General features: G+C 40.9%; 1 protein-coding gene across 3 annotated transcripts in view; it reads left to right on the top strand.

Moving 5' to 3' along the window:
* Positions 1-577: 577 nt before the first annotated feature.
* The window catches only part of LOC108009354 (uncharacterized), an 87,002-nt gene continuing 64,798 nt past the window's right edge, over positions 578-22,781 (top strand). The window contains exons 1-5 of one of the 3 annotated variants that reach the window (XM_017073655.4): positions 578-714; positions 18,748-20,161; positions 20,791-21,481; positions 21,565-21,670; positions 22,468-22,614. In XM_017073655.4, the coding sequence (XP_016929144.2) occupies positions 19,109-20,161; positions 20,791-21,481; positions 21,565-21,670; positions 22,468-22,614 (1,997 nt within the window). In that variant the 5' untranslated portion in view covers positions 578-714; positions 18,748-19,108. Of the gene's footprint in view, positions 715-1,983; positions 2,491-18,747; positions 20,162-20,790; positions 21,482-21,564; positions 21,671-22,467; positions 22,615-22,781 lie in introns of those variants that run through there. The other 2 variants (XM_065863268.2, XM_017073654.4) reach the window with 2 other exon arrangements.

Genomic DNA, 22,781 nt, shown 5'->3' with positions numbered 1-22,781 from the left:
ATTTTAGAGATATTTAAAACTTACATAATACTTGTCGAGAAAATAAATATTTTAAATATTAACTAATGCTGAAAAGGATAAAAAAAGTGTGAAATTAACATTTAAATAATACTAACCATTCAGTTTTTAATAACGATTGTACAAAAAATTTTAAATGAGTTAAATCCAATATTTTATTTTATTTTATAAAGAATGCATAGCGTTAAGATACGATGGGATTCTAAAAATAATAAAACATTGTATTAGTGCAACAACGTGACATTAAGTTAACTATTGAGATTAAGTTCTTCTAATTAATCTCAGTGTCTGTTGATGGACGTGTTAATATTTAACAGCGGAGTTGGCCAAGAGCTGCGTCAAATGGCAGGTCCTGAGTTCTGGCCACTGCAGTGTAACTGACCTATTGGCCAACTTTTGGACCAGTCGCTGTTAGCGCTCTGTTAGCCGGGCTCTCAAGGCTTTCGGCATCCTGGCCGTCGCATTGCTGTTGCCGTCTCCGTTCCTGTTGGCCCTAAAATTAAATGTTAAATTCCCCGCCCACTCACTTTCGATTTCAGTCGCAGTTCGGGGCTCAAAGCGTTCGCAGCTGTTGCGGTGAGATTGCTGAAAATCGGCGCATATTAATAAACGAGCTAGTCGGGCATCGAATTAAATGTGGTTTAGGCTCGACTCAAGTTGTGGGCCCCCCGAAAACGTAATATGCCCAATTAAATGGTGCGTGCTCTTCAAATAAAACTCAAATACAAGAGCGTTTAGGTACCATATAAATGTAGATGTGTTCCCAGGATACTTTAGGCTCGCCATTAGCCAACTTATGTGTATATATGTGTGTGTATATAGGCCTTTACGCACACTGCCGAGCCAACAACAACAGCTTTTTGGAGGCTGCGCGGGGCGGCCATTTTGGGTAGGCTTCAATTTTCGGGCCTCCATTTTTCGGCAACACATGGTTCCGTTCTTTGTGTATTTAATATAAAAATCCCCATAGTTCTGGTTTTAAAATATACGCATGAAACTGGGTGGGCAGGTGACCGAGTGGAAGGATGCTCGCCTATAATAACACACTTAAACGCTTGGCATAAAGTAAGAGTTTTCCGCTTGGGCAGCGGAAGCAGAACCATAAAATGCGCTCTCCATAAACAAAACATACTAAACACGACGAGAAAAAAAGGATAACATCATGTATCAAAATCCTTATACAAAATAAATAAATCTTTGTAAAGTTTAGAAATTAAATTTCGTTTAAAAATATAAATCGATAATAAATATAATTACTCTCTCGTTCTGCTTAACTATTATCATGACTCCCTAAATAAACCAATATACAAATACATATGTTAATTACTAATGTCATTCAGTTTTCCTGAATAAATATAATATGTACAAAATATTCTGATAAAAATGTTGTTTTCTAAAAATATCTTTTATAAGTCGTTTGCAGAAATTCACATGAATTTTTAAACATTTCTTAATTGCTTGAATAAAATTCCGATAAAAATTTCCATTGCCGAGAATATTACGTATACGCCATGTGTGTTTTTATGTGGAAGCTTATAATCTCATTAACTATTAAAATCTTGAAATTATTATCTATAGTTTTAGTTGGTAGACTGTTTAAAATGTTTAAGGTTGATATTTTCTCAATGTGTACGCAAAAAAACTACAGACTACTTAGCAGGACGGCTCGTAAACAGTGCACGCCCAACCACCCACCACTACCACCCATTCCCACCCACACACATGCGTAGAGCGGCAACAAAGTTGTGATAGAAAACAGATGCTTGAAATATGCAACAGCGTATAAATAACAGACTAAGGCTAGCCAGATTGGCCAAGTGCGGTGTGCGATGTGCGATGTGTTGTGTGCGATGCAGGTGTCTCTGTTATTAGCACTGACCTATAGTGTTAGCCTAACAGGGGCTGTTAACAGGGGCAGCGGCGTCGACGGCGGCAGCGACGCGGGCAGCGAGCAGAAGTGATGCCAAGGGTAATTCAGTGTTGGGCGAGATTTCCATCTGTGGACACGTCGGTCGGTCGGCGGAGGTTTTTCCGAGCGATACCACAGCCAAAAAAAGGAAAAAAGAGAAATATCCAACGTGAAAAAAAGACAACCGTATTGGTGTGTGCGTGCGTGTTTGTGTTGGTTAGCTCATAAAAGATTCAACAGCCTGCCGAGCTAAAAAATAAATAAAAAGTTAACGTGCGTTAAATAAAACAAAAAAAATTTGAAAAAATTATATATAAATAGCCAGGCAGAAACAACAAAAATTAATGCTAAAAAGTGTTAAATAAATAAAGAAAAAAAGAAGGTGAGAGGCCAGGGCATCAATAAAAAAGAAAGCGAACCAGGCTATAATGAAATTAAAACAATCAAATTTCGGATGAAACGAAAATTAACAACATAAAATTCGACAAGAGCAGTAAAAAGGAGCCTCGTTCCGTCTCTTTCTCGCTGGCTTTCTTTTCTTGGAGTAGTCCCCGAATGTAACGGTAATAAGCAAGTGTATTTCGGGCAGCATCCTTGTGTGTGTGTCTGTGTGTGTGGAGTTCTTCTGCGGCTCCTTCTGCGCTCTCTCCACTTTCTCAACTTTCTCCCTCCCTTCCCCCCTTTCATCTTTTTCGTTTGTTTGCTGCGAGACATTTATTTGCTCTTTAACGTTTCAGCAGGACCAGGCCTGTTTCGTTCCGGCATTCTTTCTTTCGTTCTCATCCTCCTCTCGTTTCGTTCTCCACCATTTCCGTTTCCCCTGCCCCGCTTCCGCCCCCTCGCTGCGTCCCGCTCGCTCTTTTGGGCACTGGCATGCCGCAAAACAGTTAGTCCAACACTCGAGTCTCCCCGTCCGTGTGTCTGCATGCCTGTGTTGGTGTTGTATGTAGAGCGAGTGGAAAAAAATACAGGACTTCGTCATATATCCGGAACTTAAAAACGTCATTATAACAAATTCGGTTTAAAATACTTAAATATTCTGAAATTTTCAAAGAAGAAAAGTTTAAAAGAGTTCAGTTCTAACTAATGGTTAAAAATGAAGAAATTTCACTGTTGTTTATAGTACTTTTAGGTTTCAAGTTCATAATTTAATAGTAATTCGTTGAATTCTTTTTAACATACTTTTACTTTAAGAATATTATGTGAAACTGTAATAAAGTTAAATTCTAAAATGAAATTAAATTTTCGAAAGAAACTATTAGAAGTAACGTAAGTTACGTTAAGTTGCAGTGAAGCTCACTAACTATTAACATTTTTTAATACCATGGTGATTGAAGCAAAATCTTAATGATATTTTATTTCAATTTATATAACTTATTAAACCATTAGCTTAAAAAATAAATTGCAAATGGATCCTTTAAACTCGAGGTCTTTAAAACATTGCTTTGTGGAAATAGTTCCAGATAAGTATCTCCAAGTATACAATTTAATTTCTGGCCACAACAAGAGGTTCAAATTAGGGTTGCTGCACTGTAACACAAGCCCGCCCACACAGACTCGAAAAGTACATGTACATTCAACAATTTGCTGGTTCCCTATGCCTGGTGATTTTATTTTTTTCGTCCTTTACGCCCACCACTCGCCGTGAAGCTGGGGCCAACGTCAACAAGTTGAAGCTGTTGCCGCTGCCCAGCTACACTGAAAAAATAGTCATAGAAAAGCAACTATTGGAGTCTATAAGATGAGTATTTAATTAATACTTTCCAAAGTATTACACTGAAATTAATTGGCTTACAAATAAAAACTCAAATCCAAATTGTAGACTCTTTAATATTTATCTGTAAAATATAGACTGTATATTGCTTAGTCTTGAATCTATACTTTTAAATAAATACTGCCTCTGGTGTACTTTTAAGAGAAGAGATATTACATCTAAACTTTATAGTTTTTTTTTGGGTGTAGCCTCGTTAGTGCGGGCCTCTCGAGTATCTGTGTGAGTGTTCCAGTGTGTGTGCGTGGAGGCGCCCCGAAGTATGCCACAGATAAGGATAAATCATAAGCCTGCTAAGTTCATTTTGATGTCGCAAAGTGACGAGAATCGATGCCAATGTCATTTGCTAATTGAAAAATATCTTGGCCAGCACGTTAACCCTTTTGCACAACTAGCCATTTATCTTGGCCCGTGAGATACGGGTCTTAATTAAAATGAATGCACAATTAATTGTCGGCGAACAGGGCCAAAACTATAAACAAAGCCATGTGTGCGTATATTTATACACAATTCATATATAAACAGAGTTCTCTAAGCAGCACAAACAGCAGAAATTCTTGGTCTTTGAAGTGAAATATGATTAAGATGTTTATACAAGAGAGGGAAATACAAAATAAGAGGGAGAGAGCCCGAGGAATACTTGTATTTACCCATCGATACCCACTCGATTTTGTCCCCAGGTTGCCCAAAGATAAAGTACATATATACGCAAAAAGTTCAGCTTAAAAGGAATTAGAGGGATAAAAATAAATAAAGGAATCAGGAAAATGGTAAATTTATTTTTCCCTTTGTGGGCGGCATTTCAAGCATTTTTAATTCGCTTATTGAGCCAACTTAAGCGAGTTAAGAGGGCGGCACTTGATCAAAGCTGACCAACCCTTCCAAACTTTGTCACAATATATATTGCTATCTGAAGCTGACACATCATTAAAACTTTTAGCAGCAGATGCTAAAGTGTAGATTACTTGACATGAAGGAACCATTTAGCAAATCGTTGGGGTACAGGGTATAGCCCGGGACTGGATTTTGTACCCTCAGCTTTGGAACATCAATCTCTGGGATGTATCTAGAAAGTGATTGGAAGCCAACATGTCGTATGGGCAATATGACAAAAAACTGGAAACTCTGGGCGATGATGGCCAAGCTTTTGGCTCGTTCATTATAAACTGTTTTCGGTTCTGTTCTTTTCGTTGGCCATTTTTTCCTTTTCACTGAGCTGTGGGTGTGTGCGTGATGGGTGTGCGTTGGGTGTGCGATGTGTGTGCATGTGACATGTCTGACGTCTCATTTTCTGCCATATAAACCCGATTTCGCATTAGGGCGTTTCAATGGAAACTCATTTGAAACTTTCTTTTCGCAAATCTGTGCATAGGCTTCCTGTGCACCCAAAAAAAAAGAGAAAACCTTAATATTTATATGCGCATATTTGTGTGATTGTGTGTGTGTTTCTGCGCCTGACCGAGCACTGCCTCAATATTATTTTTTTCGACTGAGAATCCAGCAGATGTTTGCCCAGGCTGGAGGAATGTAGGTATATATTACATACATATGCGAGGTATGTATTTGGCAGCACGCTGTTGGCGGTATAAATAATACATATAAATCAGTATATGGCTGGCGCGTATTGGCCAAACTTCTCGTACGCCAAAATAATGGTGGAAGGACCCTCTAATCATCGATGTATGGAAGCGTATATCAAGTATGTTCAAGCCTTTGGGCCACATTTAACTGACTAACCTTGCACTCGTACATATATCTCCCAACTGACCGATTTTTGAACCATAAATCGGCATTGACATTTCGATCCACATTTTACATACGCACTTGTGGTGCCTAATTGATGAGCTTGCTGCATACCTTATGCAGGATATACTGGCCATAAATCATGAGCAAATCATTGCATATTCAATGCAAATTGCGGCAGGCTAATAAATCGCCTGACCTCTATTGATCTTTGCCTGCGGCTATATGTAAAGATTAAAAAAATCAAAAAAAAACTAAAACTAGCTTGAAATGAACAGCAAATTGTGCCGTATTGAATTAGCCAGCAATTCTGTGGCTCGAATGCGGTTTTGCGGGATGGCCTTGCCAGCTGGCTGCCCCTTGTCTTCGGCAACTATTTTCCGTAATTACATTTGCTCCGAGCAGGTTGGCAGACAAAATGCAATTAGCATTAACAAGGAAGGCAGCTCCGACTACGGCCACAACTACGGAACCCTTGAAGCCAACCCCTTGCAACTGGACAAAAAAGGCAAACCATTTTGGCCACAATTTAAGCAAACATTTACTCAAACAGGATACCGCAAACGAATAGCATTGAAGTGCTCGGCTAACACGATTTAAATTTCGCTCTAAAGCGCGCTCGATATTTGAACAGTCAACCGGTTGGGGGGAAATTCCAATTAAACTAAGTCAACATCAGCATTTACAGTTGATAAAGTCAAACAGAAAGGAATTCAAACGGGTGAAATACTAGACTGTCTTAAGCGGAAACTATTGGACACAAATAGTGGGTTCAATAGCTTGGCATTTTTTAATTTAATCACTCAATCGATGCACAAAATATTCGAAAATGTGCATTGAGTAATTTACAAAGTTTGTTTATCAACTCATTTTACCTAAAAGTTCAAAATTTATCCAGCTTTTACTGAAGATAATTAATGGCTGAAAATAGTTTTAAAGTTTTTGACTTAATGAGAAAACTATAACAAGATTCAGGAAAAGTTAAATAAATTCTTAAAGTTTGGCATAGCTTAATGAATATTTTTCCACCTGGCTCAACTAAGGCTATACTGTGGATTAAAGCCTGGCTCTTTTGGTCTCTCTGTGCTGAAATTAAAATGAACTATTTTGACTTGACCCACTTTCAGCGGGTTTATCCCAAGCATTAAGACTGCCAACCGAAACCCCAGCAAATGCGAGTAAGTCAACTGCCAGCATTTCGGCATTAAGGATTCACAAAGCGGGCCAACGAAAAGTTTCTTAAAGGTGTTTAACAGGTCACCGAATTTTAGGCAGCTGGGGGAATGCAACTGTTGCACAGGCGGACCTGTAAAGTAATTGTCGAGCACCTGTAAGTGCCTGCAGCATCTGCATATTTGTATGTGCAACTGGCTCTCCAAGTGCCCCACAAATGCTGCTCATACGCCGCGTGGCACGGCCAACAATTTCCCATGCCAGCCGGGCAAAGAGACAACAGGCCACAAATTGACATAGCTGCGTTGGGGGAGTGTGGGAATGGAACTGGGTAATCCCGGGGTGCACTGAAAGGAATCGGATAGTTGAAGTGGTAGACTTAGAATAATATACTTGGTAAATTAAATATTATAGTTATTTCTGTTTAGTTGCTTATGGCTGTGTGATACTGGCCAAAGTTTCTACAGACTGTATTTATTTATTAGTATCTTGGCAACCTAGATAATAAAGCTTTATAATAATATAATGAATTTATTTACAAATGTTTAAGAGGTTCATTAACTCCTTAACTATGTTAGTCAAATTTAGACATGTTCTATATAACCTTTAAAATTCCATAGTTTATTTAATTAGTTATTAAAGAGTTTAAATAATATAATATATTTCTTTGAATCTTATATATGGACTTAAATACGTTGTAAAATATTTATTAAATATTTATGAAAAAGCTTAACAATACCTTATGATTTTCTTACAATTATTTTAGAGGTTGCTATAACTTCATAAATACACAATTTCAATGCATCCAGGCATCTTCCTTATGACCTTTAAGATAGCACAGATTGTTTAACTAGTTATAAAAAAGCTTACATCAAATAATGCAATACTTTGGAATCTTAAACATGCGAATTCGGCATTTAAGGACGTTGCAAAATACTTTAATATTTGGTGGTTTTAAATCTTTGCAGACCTTTCGTTCACCTGTAAAGTTATTTACAATCGCTGGAGATTTCTGTGGCCAAATGTAAAAAATAACTGACATATTTCACCCATTTTGCATTAAATTATTTGGAATCATAAAAGGGGAATTTCCGTGTTTTGCCGTGTGCAAAAAGTGTGGGGCAACATGACATTGACTAACGTGCAATGTGGCAGCAGGAACTCACACACTAGCACACACACTAGCACACACACACACACACTAACGCCCAGGCACGCAGACACATGCACAACGACAATTTGCGGCGGTGAAATTTAACACGAACAATTTAATTTCAATAAAAACGCACACAGCCAGCACAACAACAAGCACAACAACAAAGCCAGCTCAAAGACAAAAGGATTGCTCATACGACACGTGTTCCTGTCTGCCTGTGTGTGTGCGTGTGCGTATGCTGTGTGTGTGGCTGCGTGGGTGAGGCGACATGCATAAATGCAATTTAATTTAATTGCTCGAACTTTTTCCACCTGGGGATTCTGATGTTGATTTGCCACCATGCGCTAATCTGCGGCACGTAATTCAGGATTAAAGTGCCAAATAAACTATTCCATTTCCCACTTCCACTCTAACACACTTTTTCCCATCAATGCAATTGACTAAAAAGTCACACGGAGAAGGGGCGTGGCAGGGGCGGGGGAATTCCTTTGGTGGAAACGCGTGCTGCAAGGTTACGGCTGTGTGTGTGTGTGTGTGTATCTGTGTGTTTGCCTTTGTGCACGTGTCTGGGTGTGTGTGTTTTCATGCTTGTGTGAGTGCTATGCATACGCCCGAGTTGCTTAAATGTCAGTTTATATCTCAAGGATAAGCTGTTTTGCCCCATGGCTCGGTTTGTTGGGTAACTGATGCCGACTTTTCCTTCTCCGCCACCTTACCCCCCACCCCCTCCCCCGGATCCACGATTCTTCCCTGCAACAAGACGCAACGTACATAAACATAAACACAGATATGCATATAAGCAAACATTCTGCTTAGGTCGCATTCACACACGTTATCCCTGCGCCAAAGCCTTCGTATTTTTGTGGCTCTTGGGGTGTTGGCCTTAATAAATGCCACTTAAAGCTAGCAGCAAGTGCGAGGCTAAAGCGAACGGCTAAAATTGGATTTCAACTGGAAGGGTGAGTGGCCAGGTCCCGCCTGAATTCCAATCGATATGAGATTTCTGCCCCGATTGTCAGCGACTTCCTTCGGTCCATTGAAATGCAGACTGGCAAATCGTTAACTCAAATGAAAGGCACACAGAAAAAATAGCTCAACAATCTTTGGTTTCCTAAGGACCTTTCATGTATCTTTCAGTATCTTTAGTGACACTTGGTCTTAAATTAACTTAACTAAAAAAATATTTTACAAAATATTAAAATTAAACTTCAGATTTTATATATTTTTGACAAGCTTTTATTTTCTAACAGCTTGTATTTTAAATGGACTATTTTAAAAGTCTTAGATTTATTAGACCGCAGACAAAAAAACCATAATCCGATGACTCGCTATAATTCTTTTTATTTTCGTTTCAAAATTGTTAGTAAATTCCTGCTTTATATTTTACAAATAACCTTTAACTATTAAATTAACTTAGTTAGTAAACTTCGAGATAAGGCTTATTTGGGTTAAGAAAGTAAGATAGCTCTGTTAATTTAAATGAAAGCCTGGCACGTAAATGTTTCATTAGTGAAACGTCTCCAAAACATCATCCTTTACATTTTATATAAAACTGTTGTTCGGCTTAAAGATTCTACAAATTCAATTACCAACCAACTGTTTAATATTTAATAGTTATTCCAATTAACCACTCAGATTAAACTCTTGCAGATAGAGAATACTGTATTGGTAGAAACACATACATAATACATATTCCAATGACATTTGGTTGCCGTTCAAAAGAGCAATGAATCAGCAATCGTCAGGAAAAGCAGACTGGGAAAACAGATTTCTGTCAATTGAAAATCAAATTAGCCCCATCACCAAATCATAACCTGCCACTTTACGAATGCCGAAAATTGCAATTGAAAATTGCAGATGGAGTTTCCACCCTCCGGAGGTCGTTTCCCCTCCATTATCCACTCAATAACTGCGTGATTTCGGTAGCCTTACAATTATTTGCACCGCGTTCAATCGTGTGGCAAATAATAAAAAACGTTGTTTACTCACTGGAATCTGTGGATATTTTTGCGCACAGCCAGCAGGATATCGGCGGCTGCTGAAAGGGAAGTCCCAGGGTTTCATTAGCCATCATCCATCCATCCATTCGGCCATTTATCCATTTATCCCAACCGGGGTCGTAATGAGCATCCGTTAGCAGGAAGACGAGATAAACTTGTTGCAGCGATAAAAAGCTATAAATTTCGCCAGCTTCGCGGTGAGTGGGGGTGTATTTGTGTGCATGTGAACGTTCTAATTAATAGCTTAACGAAGGAAAAGCGCCCACACATCCCTCCACCCCCCTATTCCCAAGGACCGTTAAATGCCAGCAATTAAATAGTACTAAAAATGCGTGAGAAAGTTTCCATGGCAGATGTTGCCAGTGCGCCCAATTCTTCTGTTTTCCGTTGGCGGGGCCAAGTCGAAAATGTTGTTTCATAGCCCGGGACCATTAAATTTACAAGTGTTTGGGCATTACCCGCAAGTAAAACATGAGCAAATGCCACGGCAAACTTTCCTGGGACACGGCAAGGGCAACAAAAAACAAGCTATAGTGAAAGGTTTCGACTATCAGACACCTGCTACTCAGCTAAAGGGAGTGCGAGAGATATGGAGATATGCATGCAGCAAATCAGCTATTTTCGATATTGCACACTTTATTTGCTTATAACTTTTTAATGGATAATCCGATTTGAAAAATGTTTTCCATGTCGGTGGATATTGATAATCAGCACAAAATCTCATTTAAACTTTAAAGAAATCTTAACAAATGCGGGCGCAAGAAATGGCACGGTGCTGAAATAAACTTGCGCTGCGCAAGAATCTCTAGAATCTGCATGCCTAATCTCAACTTTCAAACTTTTAAAGTTTCTTGAATATATATACTTTATAGGGGGGAAACGCTTCTTTCCACCTGTTACATACTTTCCGACGAATCAAGTACACCTTTTACTCTACTAGTAACGGGTATAAAAAGGGGCGAACTTCCAGTGGACTCCACTTGAAAGTACGGGCCAAGGTCTGGTCCGACCAGAACGGCCACAACAACCAATCCTGGCCAGGCCAATTGTGTAATGCATATTTGATTTGTATTTACGCTCTTTGCGTTCGCAAATCGATTGTCATTTAAGTGCTGGCCCCACTGCTTTCCCCCCTTTCCCCATTTCCCCTGCTTCCGGTTCGGTTTTGGGAGCGTGAACAAATGTGGCGCCATTACCAACACCAACAGTACAACGCCAGCCAATTTTAAAAACAACAATATAAATACTGCAGCGCTACTTTTTCCCCGAGCCGAAAGTATCTTGCTCTCTGTAGAGTCAATAAAAATGATTGCCCCATATATTTTGGTTTACAGAGAGTGGCAGGGTTAACTGCATGCAACTAGGATTATTTTTAAGTTCTTGAGTTATTTGCTGATCATTTTCGGAACGATAAATCATTCTGGCAAATGGGTTTCCCTAGCCCTGGGAAATCATTATGTTTTCTTTGACATGTTCTTATACTCTGGGGTAATTATAATGAGCACTTTAATCTGTCAGGCACAGTATAGTCGGTATTTAGCTAATTATATATACAGTCAAGCTTTCTTAATTGCCACCAAAAAAGTTCGAGTTATGTAGACTTTCAGTTATGAATATTTATAACTACAATTAAGGCCGATAAAACTATTTCTGCTTATATATCCTTAGTAGAAAGGAAAGTCTTTGAAAGTTATGAAAGTTATTATATATGTTTCAAACATTGGCTCATTTTACTACGAAAGTAGTTTAAGATTGAAATATTTAATTTCCTAACTTATTTAACTAAGCACCTTACAAAATAAAAGAAAACAAATATATTTGCCTTGGGTCCATATTATTTAAAATATCTATATTTCTTGAATAATTTTGATATGTAAATTATACTTTCGAATTCAATACATGGCTTAGTGGAAGGAGTAAACTCAAGAGCTTTTTTCAAAACCCCACTGGATAATCCATAGACCCCAGCTCAAGTTAAGGGCAATCGAAGGTACTCATGACTTTCAATGGAAATTAATGGAATGCGAGTTTCATTATTTTCCTGTTTTCCTCCGCCGACCTTTCTGCTTCACCGGACAAGGGCAACTTGACAAGGCTGGACTGGGCTGGGCCTCCAATTATGTGGGCCTTCATGCGTATACGCAATATTTGCCCATTTCCCTTTAATCTTGCTGAATTCATTGCGTACATCTTGTACGACAGCGGGTAAATTAAACACAAAAATTAACCGGAAAAGTAAATGGTATATATTTAATTGGTTTCGCCTGGATCGTTTGTTGCTGTTGTTGCCTAGACAATGGAATTTGCTGGGAAGCCCAGAAGAGCCTGGGGCCATTCATAAAAATGCCAAACGCACAATGCCAAAACCAATCGAACTGAAACCGGACGGAGTCGAAAAAAGCGGAACGGAACACAAAGGAAAAGTGTTGCAGGGAGAAGAAGGTGGGGCGGCGAACAAACATGGAATGAAAACAGAAAACGACGTGTAAATATTTAGTTCGGATTCGGGTGTGTTTATATCAACCCCGACACCGAAAAACAAAAATCTCCATTTGATAGTTTGATTTGTGCGATATCGACGGATGAACCAGCCCAAATCGCAAGTTGATGTGGCTGATGTATTTCTGAAAGGTCTATAAATACGAGCGGTACGGCGTGTCTTCGATAAATAAACAAGACGCGACGCATTCCAAGGCCCGAATTCATGATGGGTTAACAATTACGCATACGCCACGTGAGCCCCATTTGAGTTGCGGCCGGGGTTCAAGGTCGGGTCAGGAAACCCGAGATCCCCTGCAGCAGTTGGGGAATATGCGAACTTGAGCTGAGGCAGCACATCAGCAGTAAAAAAGGGAGAAGGGCTACCATGTCCACAGTTGTCACAGTTTCCCTGTAACAGTAACCACTGCTACGGCTGCAACACACATACCAAGGTGCCGCAAAGGCATGCATACGAACCTCTGTGTCATAAAACTGTCAGCCTGCATTTCAGACGCTCCACAAAAGGCACAATTACACCATGGGATCAGGGCTCGGAATAATTGCACAGCATTCCTCCAATTATTTATTTTTGCTGCATTTAAATTACTTCATTTGAGGGGGATGGGAGTGGGGACACGAATACTGTCAAAGGGTCTGTTGCTTTTGCTCTAGGAATACGCTTTGTCGAAGAGGGGATTTGGGTTCGCCAAGTTCAACTATATGTTACATTCTTAAAATTTTAATCATTTTTAAAATACTTTTTAAGAAACTAAATCTTATTTTAAGTCTGCAACATTTTAATTACAATTTGTATGCTGCAAATTGGTAGCTCTTTGATATTTTCAAGATATTTCCAGACTATCAAATTCGTTTTTACTCACAATAAAGTAACTCACCATTTTGCTTTTATCTTTCCTCTGCTATTTAAGAGCTTTTCGCGAGGAGAGAGAAAAGATAAAAACAATTTTCACTACCTGCTTTGCATCAATGAAGATTTTACAACATTTAATAAAACAAATTGTTTGCTCTTTTTTAGTTTGGTTTATCAAATTGGTAGTGACACTATTTATTTCTGCTACCACTACTATTACTATTACAACTAAAAACTACTTCTATTTTAAAAATTTGAAAAAGTAAAACATTCAAACATCAATTTTTTTTCTGGTCTACATAACTACAATGTCCTTAAGCTTCGTCTATCATATATAATAAACATTTAAGCTGTTCCTTTATGATATAGAATTATTGTCTCTAAGGAACTTCAAGAAGAAGAATTTGTTCATCTTATTTAGGATTAAGAGCTTAGTTGGGTTTAGAAGAGGATAGTATTTCATTCTGTCGCGAACATTTATGGTATGGTATCATATGATACCTTTAGATAATTTTAACTTGATAATTGACAACCTTTCAATATTGTTATTTTCCTAGAAAGACATACAAATTGGCATTATAAAAATTAAAAGCTTAGAAAAACATAAAATAACACCATCACCCATGGTACTGGTCTCCGGTTTACACAGGCGTACTCATGTTCAGATGTTCAGCTGTTCAGACATTCAGACTTTCAGCTGTTGCCATTGCCAGGGACATGCACGTGGACATGGATGCAGATCTGTATCCGAATCTGCCTCTGTATCTGTACCTGTATCTGTATTTGTGGATGTGCCTCTGAACATACACGTTTGGATGGTCCCATGGACCTGGCGACAGACGGACGTTTCTTCACAGACAGTTTTCACTAATTATCTGACACGCTGATGGCTGCTGGGCCGTGGCAGTTGCAGTTGCACTTGATGCAAGGGGGTAAGGTGGCAGGGGGGGGTCCCATTTTGCTGCAGCTCGTTGCGGCCAAGGACTCATTTGAATGTGTGTTGTTCTTGTCCTCACTTTCTCACTCACACGAACACACCAACTTTACGTCGTACACATCTCAGAACTCTAATTTCAAAGGTCGTGCCTGGGAAAAGTGAGATGAGGAGGGGAAGTGGACGCTGTTTTCAGCTTTATTTTTGGGTCCTTTTTCCAGCACTTTTTTTTTCCTTGGTCGGACAAACCGACGTCTCTCGTTTCGGTGTCATGTGTTTTAAGCCATGAGCATGTTTTATTTGCCAAACAGCGTTTTTTCGTTCTTTCGTTTTGTGTGTTTTGTTATGTTTGGGCTGCATCGGTTGGCGAAACCGAAAAATGTGCGAAGGACAACGGCGAAAAGAGGCGTCAATAATTGAACGCCCCCGGCTGAGAGTTTTGGGGTATCCAGTATCCCCTATATATTATCGGGCAGCTGGAAGTTGATTAAATTTAAGTATTCGCCAGCTCCGGAATTTTTGGTGGACTATCTTTCGCCATCCGGCTGCAACTCCGGCGAATTTGCATTTGCTATTCCGTTCTTGATTTGAGCGCGGGTAATTGTGCTGCGGAATTATTAACAATTACGTATTTATGCGCCCCTTAGTTGGGGCGTGGAATTTGGGGCATCCGTTGGCCGAGTGTTGGCCATCGCGGAATATGCGAAATGCCCTTGATTATCACGTATACGACACAGAAACGTGCGAAATCTAGAATTTATTTTTGTCATTTGGTTAGTGCGCAAAATTGTACGGAATTAAATGGGATCCATACTGCAAGTAAAACCTTGTAAATATTTGTATTTAGGGATAACTTATAAAATTAAATATCTAATATGAGCTACTATGACCTACATCTAAAAAAATGTTATTACCTTGAAAAGTAAACTGTCAAATTAATTTAAATTTAATTTGAGTTCTCATTTATATCATGAGTAAATTAAACAGTTTAATTGATTATTTACTTTAAATTAGTAATATAAACATGACTTTCAAATAATTACTATAACTACAATTTATTCGTAATCAACAGTCAGTATAACACTAAATTCCCAACAATCAAACACCCTCTATTTTCAATCAACAACGCCATTTATTAAATTCATAATTATTCATTGCGATTAGCATTCAAAACGTACTAGGATAACTTTTAAACTTTATTTTTAACCGGATATGCCACAAAAACCGTACATGTGTGGCTTTATGCTTTATTCTAACACTAAATTAAAATGAGATTTCGCAACTTTTCTTGCAGTACTAATATGCTTAAAATATACAAATAATGGTTTCATTTTAGTTTTATTTTATAAATTTGTTTAACATCAAACTGTCAAGCAAATACCGCTTAAACCATATAACTTGTGCTAATTGTAGTCTTCATAGTGAATCCAAACTCATTCAAAACCAACTAGAAACAACTTTTAAGCTTAATTTTTAACCGGTTATGCCACAAAAACCGTACAGCTGTGGTTTTTGCTCTATTCTACCACTAAATTAAGATGAGCTCTCCCAACTTTTCCTATCCAAGTGCCGTCATTAAATAAACCCATTCAACGCAAACTGAAACCACTCGCAGCCAGGCGATGTGTGTCGCCAATTAGGCAGTTGTTTGGCTTGTCATTGACACCAAACTCGGCAGCCCTGAAAGTTACTCCCGGCGAGCACAAACTACCGAATACAATCGCATAAATCTAATGGAAATGGAAAAAACTGTCAACTACTTGGCTAAAAAGTTCAGATGTCCCATTATAAACACACACCCTCTGGGAGATCGTGGGAGGCAAACATTCCTTGAATTAGCAGGGCCAGCAACAAGCAGAAAATGTTAACAGTGGCCACAAACATTCGAGTGCCCAAAAAGTTGGCATCTGCGCAGAGAGAAAGCGGAGAAAGTACTCTCTCTCTCTCTGGGAGAGGCCCTTTTCCTCTGCTTCTGCACAACTGTTGAATTTTCCTCTGCCGACAGATGTTGCCGCTGTTAACTGTTATTTACTTTTGCGGCAGTGGCAGCAACAGTTATAATTTTTGCCTGGCTTCGTTTTATGTCCTCGGATGATTTATTTTCGTACCGCCTGAAACTGAGACGGAGGAGTATGTGGTAGTAGGTACTACCAATGGCCCTGGCTATAAGGCATGTGGTCTTTGTTTGGATTTATGCGTGTGTGTTTGCCATGCCACCCCCTACTTTTAGCCCCTTTTTTTCAGCCCAACACTCCATCCCCCATCCTCTCGTTTTCATTTGCCTAGATTGTTTGCACGCCTGGCTGGTTGGATATTGTGTTTGGGCCAGAGATAAGACGCTTAGGCTGTGTGCACTCACAAAAATTGTTATTGTTGTCGCTCTCGCTTTGAGGATTGGATTCATTGAAATTGTTCTGTGGTCAGTGAATGGCTTTAAGCCAATTTTCAGGCGAGTCCCAAAGGGATCAAGGTGAATGTCTGTGTGTGACTTGCTTAGGTTTTCAGTAGCCAGTTCAGGTAATTCGATTTCGGTTCATCTTTGCCTTGCAGGTTATTCACACAAGTTTTGCTGGGGTCGGAAGTTAACTTTTGTTCAATGGTCCTCGTTGTTTGTTTCAGAACAGATGGGGATGAAATGAGTTTATACAGAAATAAGATGGAGATACAAAACAGTAAGTTATTTTTGAAGTCACTTAACTTCAATAGTGAGAATCGCAGAGAAGGGCGTTTCACAGAAATAAAATTTAGATACAAGGCTCTTATCAGAAAGTAGAGCCCTTATACACCAATATGCTTAGCTATTGAGCAAAATAATAGTAATTTACTTCAATTCCTTTTAAACATTACATTCTTAAAAGAAGGAGATTTGCAGGGAAGGGTGATTTACAGAAAACAAGGGATATACAAATTGAATGTCAAAAAGTATCGTCATTATCCAACAAAAACCTTAGCTTATTAAACAGCATTAGAGTAAATTACTTTACTTTCGAAATAACTTACTTTCAAAGTTACTTGCATTCAAAGTTACTTACTTTTAATAATAAGAATCGCAGAGAGAGGCGATTTATTCCAAAGAATCATTTTGTATCAATTATTCTCTGAGTGTGAAAATGTGTGCATCTGGGCCAAGTATTTGATCCCGTTAACTGAAATTTATGCAAACTGGCGGCCTCAACTTTTTCTATTACCCAACCATATCGTTTAATTAGCGATTGCCTCAGGATTTCCAGAGTCACGCCAGTCGTGGCAGGACATAGGATTCAGGGTTCCAGTATTCAGGGTCTGCTCCGCCCTTTGCATGTTGTGTTCGAGCATTGTTGTGCATTATTTTCTTCTACTTTGCATTTAATCATTTTTTAGATGATGGGGCTGCTGCTGTTGATGGCGCCTATTGTGGCGACCCTTTTGTGTGCCATTTGCATCACGCTGGCGTCGACATTCACGAACATGCGACTGAGATTGCAATAGCGACTGTGCACTGCGGAAATGAAAACAATATCCATTTCCATTGTAGGTTTTTATTCGGTCTATATGCATACATATACATGCATATGGAATGAAGGGCCGCAAAAAGCGCATTGGAGGCCATAAGGGACTCCTGTCGCTGTCATTTTCCCACGGGCCTAGGGCCCAGAGCTCCCATACATACATACATACTCACATTTCACACGGCAACCGAGGGCCTGGGCTTTAACAGTAACTCGTACTCCCACTTACCTGTCATAGCCCGATGCTTTCGATTCACTTGTCCTGACTCAGTGATGAGCGCTTGGCTTTGGTTTTCACTAAGAGCGGAAATGTAATTTAGCGGGTTAGTCGGTAAAGGGTATTTGGGATATTCCCTCTATCTCAAAATTTCAATATGAAATTCCCAAAATGAGAGATAAAGTCTCTTCGCTTTTCAAACATGTTTTCGTCAAGAGTAACTTCGTGTTGATTTTTAAGAACGTTTCTTGAAAAAGTAAGAAGGCAAAATCCTGAAAATTCAAGAACGTTTCTTCTTGAAAAAGTAAGAAGAAAAATTATTAAAATTTCAAGAGCGATTCCTTTGAAAAAGTAAGAAGACGAATTCTTAAAATTTCAAGAGCGATTCTTCTTGAAAAAAAGAAAAGACGAGTTCCAAAAATTTAAATCATCAAATATATGTATGTATATGTATGTATATATATAAATATGTTATGACATGAAGTAGAAAAATAAATATAAATGTATTCCTGAATTAGTTATGAATAAAAAATAAGGGAAGACATGGTCTAAGATAAAATATATTCCAAAACAATTTAATTTTTTTTCGCTCTCCTCATTGTGGCAGAAAAATTCCAAAGAATGTGGGTCATCACTGACCACTCGACATTGAGTGCTGCTAGGATGCCATGAATGCCGTCCCTCGCGTGTATTGGGGTCCTGTTCGCATGAGTGTGTATATTTTCCCCCACAAATATGTGCGTGCAACAAGTTGAAATCTGCTACACTCATGCATAATGGAGGCAGACGCGAATCCGAGCCAGAAAAGTGAGCAAAACTATTGGCAAGCTGTCCTGGCCGGGTGGATTCTCTTACCTCTTTTGTGAGTCCTTGAATTGGGGGAAAGTAGGGTAAGGCGGGCAAAGGATATTGGGCGATGATTGTCTATTGAATCGAGTGGCAGAGTCGGTCTAATGTTCTGCTGCCTCTTGTTCTTGTTGTTGCAGGTGCAGCCGTCGCCTTTAAGCGCCACTTGATGCCATCGTGACACACAAAAGAGAATCCATTGAAAAGGCAATTGACGAGGAGGAGTAGGACCAAGAGACGGGGTAACCAGGGGGCGACGGCGATGACACTGACGCATCCAAAAACGTCGCCACCCAGATGACGGGCAGGGGGGCATCAGCAGGAGGAGCCGGAACACCACAGCCCCGAGGACAAAACAAACCGATCAACGTGTCAACGCGTCGAGTAGAATGCAAATAGGCGCCAAGAACAAGCACAGCAGCCACAGCAGCAACAACCGCCTCCAACCACCAGATCCCAAGTCTGAGCCAGAGCCACCACCTAGCATCCAACTGGGCCAACATGGCGGATGCGGACGATAGCAAGAGTGGTGACAGCGGGAGTGGCGCCGAGTCCCTGCAGCTGCTGACCAAACTGGACAAGGCCGTCTCCACCAACGATGTGCTGCTGGATCTCCAGCGGGCCCTCACCTACGAGGCTGTCTTCAGCACCCTGGTGGAGCACAAGATGCAGGCCCTCAAGCGGGATTACGAGGAGCACAAGCGGGCCAAGCGACGCAAGCGGAAGTCCATCGGTCGCATTTTTCTGCCCAGGAAGCTCTTTGGCAGCTCCAGTCGTCGTTCCAGCAGGGAGGACACCCCGCCACCGGAGGAGCACCAATCTCCACCAGCCACTAGTACCAGTGGTGGCAAGACCAAGGCCAAGACAAAAGCCAAGGGCCGGGCGGATGAGATTGAGGAGGCCTCTGGCTCCTTGGCCAGTATGCAGCGATCTCATCCGAAGCGGCCGGAGAACCTGGAGGACAGCCTGGCCAGCACATTGAGCAATTCCTCGGAAGCCCAGCACCGGCAGCATCGTCATAGCCATAGTTTACTGGTTCGAGCCCAGACCCACACGCCGGCACACCAGGTGGTGGATATGGATGCGGAGCGGAGATCCATCAGCTCGGTGGAGGAGGGGCAGAGATCGAGGACCCAGCTGCCCGCCAAACATTCCACAACGATCAACGGCGAGTCGGAACTACTGCCCCCGATCTCCGGACACGACAATACCTCGACGACTGCCACAGCAACTGCCACAGTGACCGCCACAGGAGGAGGCGCCTCCTCTGGCGCCGGAGGAGTCCTCCACAGCTCCACTTTGGCGGACGACAGCCTGACCGCCTCGCTGCGCGGCAGCCTGGAGAGCCTCTCCTACAGCAGCTCCCGCTGCACCGTCAGTTTTGGTGGAGCGGAGGTGATTGTCCCCTCCATGTTGGAGGCGGAGTCGCGGGAGCGGGTGCGACTGGCCAAGCGACTGAGGATCCTGGAGGCCAAGTCCATCAGCGCCCAGTGCAGCCCCATCTTTCCCAGGCACGTGGTGCGCTCTTTTCCGATGCAGTCGCCTCAACAGGGGGTGAGTTTTCATTTGAATATATCTAAATTATAATGTGAATAGGAAAATGCAGTCGAGATTCCATATGTGAAACCGACTTCTTCCATCAAATAAGGGGAAATTGTGTAGACTTTCATTAAATGAATACATTTGATGTGCCCTTATATAGAATATTCCGGTTTTCAGGCTCTAGTGTTTCACTCGAATTCGATTTGCACAAATGGTTAAAGTTAATCGGTATAATGATTTATTAATTATTTGATAAACGTATTTATTGTAATTGTCTCGTTCATTAGAATTCAGATTATAGATATTTATATAGTCTATTCCGACTTTCACGTTCTAATGTTTCACTCGAATTTGATTTGCACAAATGGTAAAAGTTAATCGGTTTAAATGATTTGTGATGTTTTTGATAAACGTAGTTTATTAATTGTATTATTCACTAGAATTCAGATTGTAGATATTTATTATTCAGATGCTATTATTATATTGATTTACAATCTTTACCAATAAAACTAGTTCAACTTAGGGAAGTTAAGCTTAGGGAAGTTAAACTTAGGTAAGTTAGGTAAATTCGTTTTAATTTTTTGAGATATGTTAATTTAAAAATATTTTAATATTGAAACCATTTATTTTCCGTCCCCCAGCGCCTGCACATCAATGTTCCCTCCAGCTTGGCCAAGCCTCAGCCGCAGTTGCAGTTGCAGCAGCAGCAGCAGCAGTTGCAACCCCACGTGGCCTTGGAGATTGAGACGTTGCCCGCTCCGCTGCCCCAGCGAAGGCGACTCCTGCCCAAGCAGATATCCTGCACGGAGAGCGGGGCCGCTGGGGACTTTGGAGTGGGCGGAGCGGAGGCCTACACCCGGTACTTCTCCCGCCAGAACACCTCGGAGGACAGCGCCAATGTGACGGTGAGCACGGTGTTGGCCCAGAGCGACTCCCAGTCGCTGCATGCCACGCCCAGCTACGCGAATACGCCCCCGGCAACGGGCAGCCGGATTCAGGAGCGCCGCAAGTCCCGGAGCACTGGACTGCTGGCTGTGCGTCCGCCATATGGCATGGAACCCAGTGCCGTGGTGATCACCATGGAGGAGGGGAGCGAGGGCGAGGGCGGGCAGAGGGGCAGGACGAGGACGCTGGTGCCCGACAAGCTGCACCGGATGACCTCCACGTCGACGGGCTCCAGTGTGGCCGCCACCGGCTGCTGCAGTGCAACGAAGCCGAAGGAGAAGCCGGGTGAAGCCTTCAGGCCCTCCGCCATGGCCTCCTCCGCAGCAAGGACAACGGCCCAGAGCACGGGCAGCGACGACGAGTACCGCCGCCGGAAGCGGAAGTACAGTAAGTGACAGTGAGCCGATGTGGAGGAGGGGTTCCTCAATCATTCAGTCCTTCTTACCCCCCATCTCATCCGTCTCCCCCAGAGCGCCATCATCGCTGCTCGGACCCCGCACTGGTCTATCCCACGCCCAGTGGTCTCCAGCACTACGTGCACGTGCTCGGCATCAATCCGGACACACAGCAGCCCATGTAAGTCGGTTTAAGGGAAAGGAAAATCCTATACAGTCATAAAGCCACCGATATGGATTGGATTGTAAAGAAAAGTCTTTTATTATGGGGGAAGATACTCAGAGGATGTGAAAAGTAACCAACAAATCAAGAGAATTCGGATTTCTTCATTTTCTATTTATACCCTTGGGAAAATAGACGGAATATACATATTTCTGGGTTTATAAAACTTGATTTTTATAATAATAATACAACTGATAACTGTTGATTATACAGCAACTTTGCTTTACTTACCAAGCAGGCTTCGGAATTTAATTTTCATATCTCAGTCGTAAAAATTCGTAACTTTAAATTCCTAAACTTTTCATTACGAAACAAAACGGTACACCAAAAAATGTATCTGTAATATGGACTTAGAAAAGTATAACATTTTAATTTTGTTTTTCATAGACCCCTATTACGACGTTAAGGAATTAGTATGACATTATATAGTATCAAACTGTTTTTAAATGATATATCTACTAAGCTCTTGTTTTTAATACCATTAGTTTACAGTAATTAAAGCTATCTGGCATTTATTCAATTGAATTATCTACGACTATCAGTACCTATGTACACAATGAAATATAGTCTTAATTTTCATTATAGAGGCTTAAACCTGTATTATTGGTATTTACCAGGCAGTTCATTAAAACATTAATCAAGCTAAATTGAAAAGCCATTAAATTTAATAGCGTGTAGTAAAATAATCCTTATATTAAAGGTTATGTCTGCAAATAGGCCATGTTTTCAATGCCGATGTAATTTATTGTCCGCAGACAATGCCCGTACGGTGAGGACTCGCCCTGCGACCTGCAGCTGGACATGGACGTGGACTTGGACCTGGACCTGGATGCCGATAAAATCGACGACCTTGAGCAGATGGTCCCCAGTGGTGGTCATCAGCGGCATCGCCGCAAGCATCGGTGAGTGGGCACTGGATAGCCCCCAAAATCCTTTCAGCAAGACACATTGTCCTTGATGGCCAGGCCAAAATCGGCTTGAGTTGAGAAATGATCGGAGGGCACATAAATAATAGCGCGTTTTCGGGGGGCCAACTGATGGATGAATGGTTGCTCAGTTGGACAGAAAG

Source organism: Drosophila suzukii, chromosome 2R, assembly GCF_043229965.1.
Source record: "Drosophila suzukii chromosome 2R, CBGP_Dsuzu_IsoJpt1.0, whole genome shotgun sequence".
NCBI classification, from domain to species: Eukaryota; Metazoa; Arthropoda; class Insecta; order Diptera; family Drosophilidae; genus Drosophila; species Drosophila suzukii.
The sequence above is the reverse complement of the archived record's forward strand: the minus strand, read 5'-3'. Positions and strand labels throughout refer to the sequence as shown.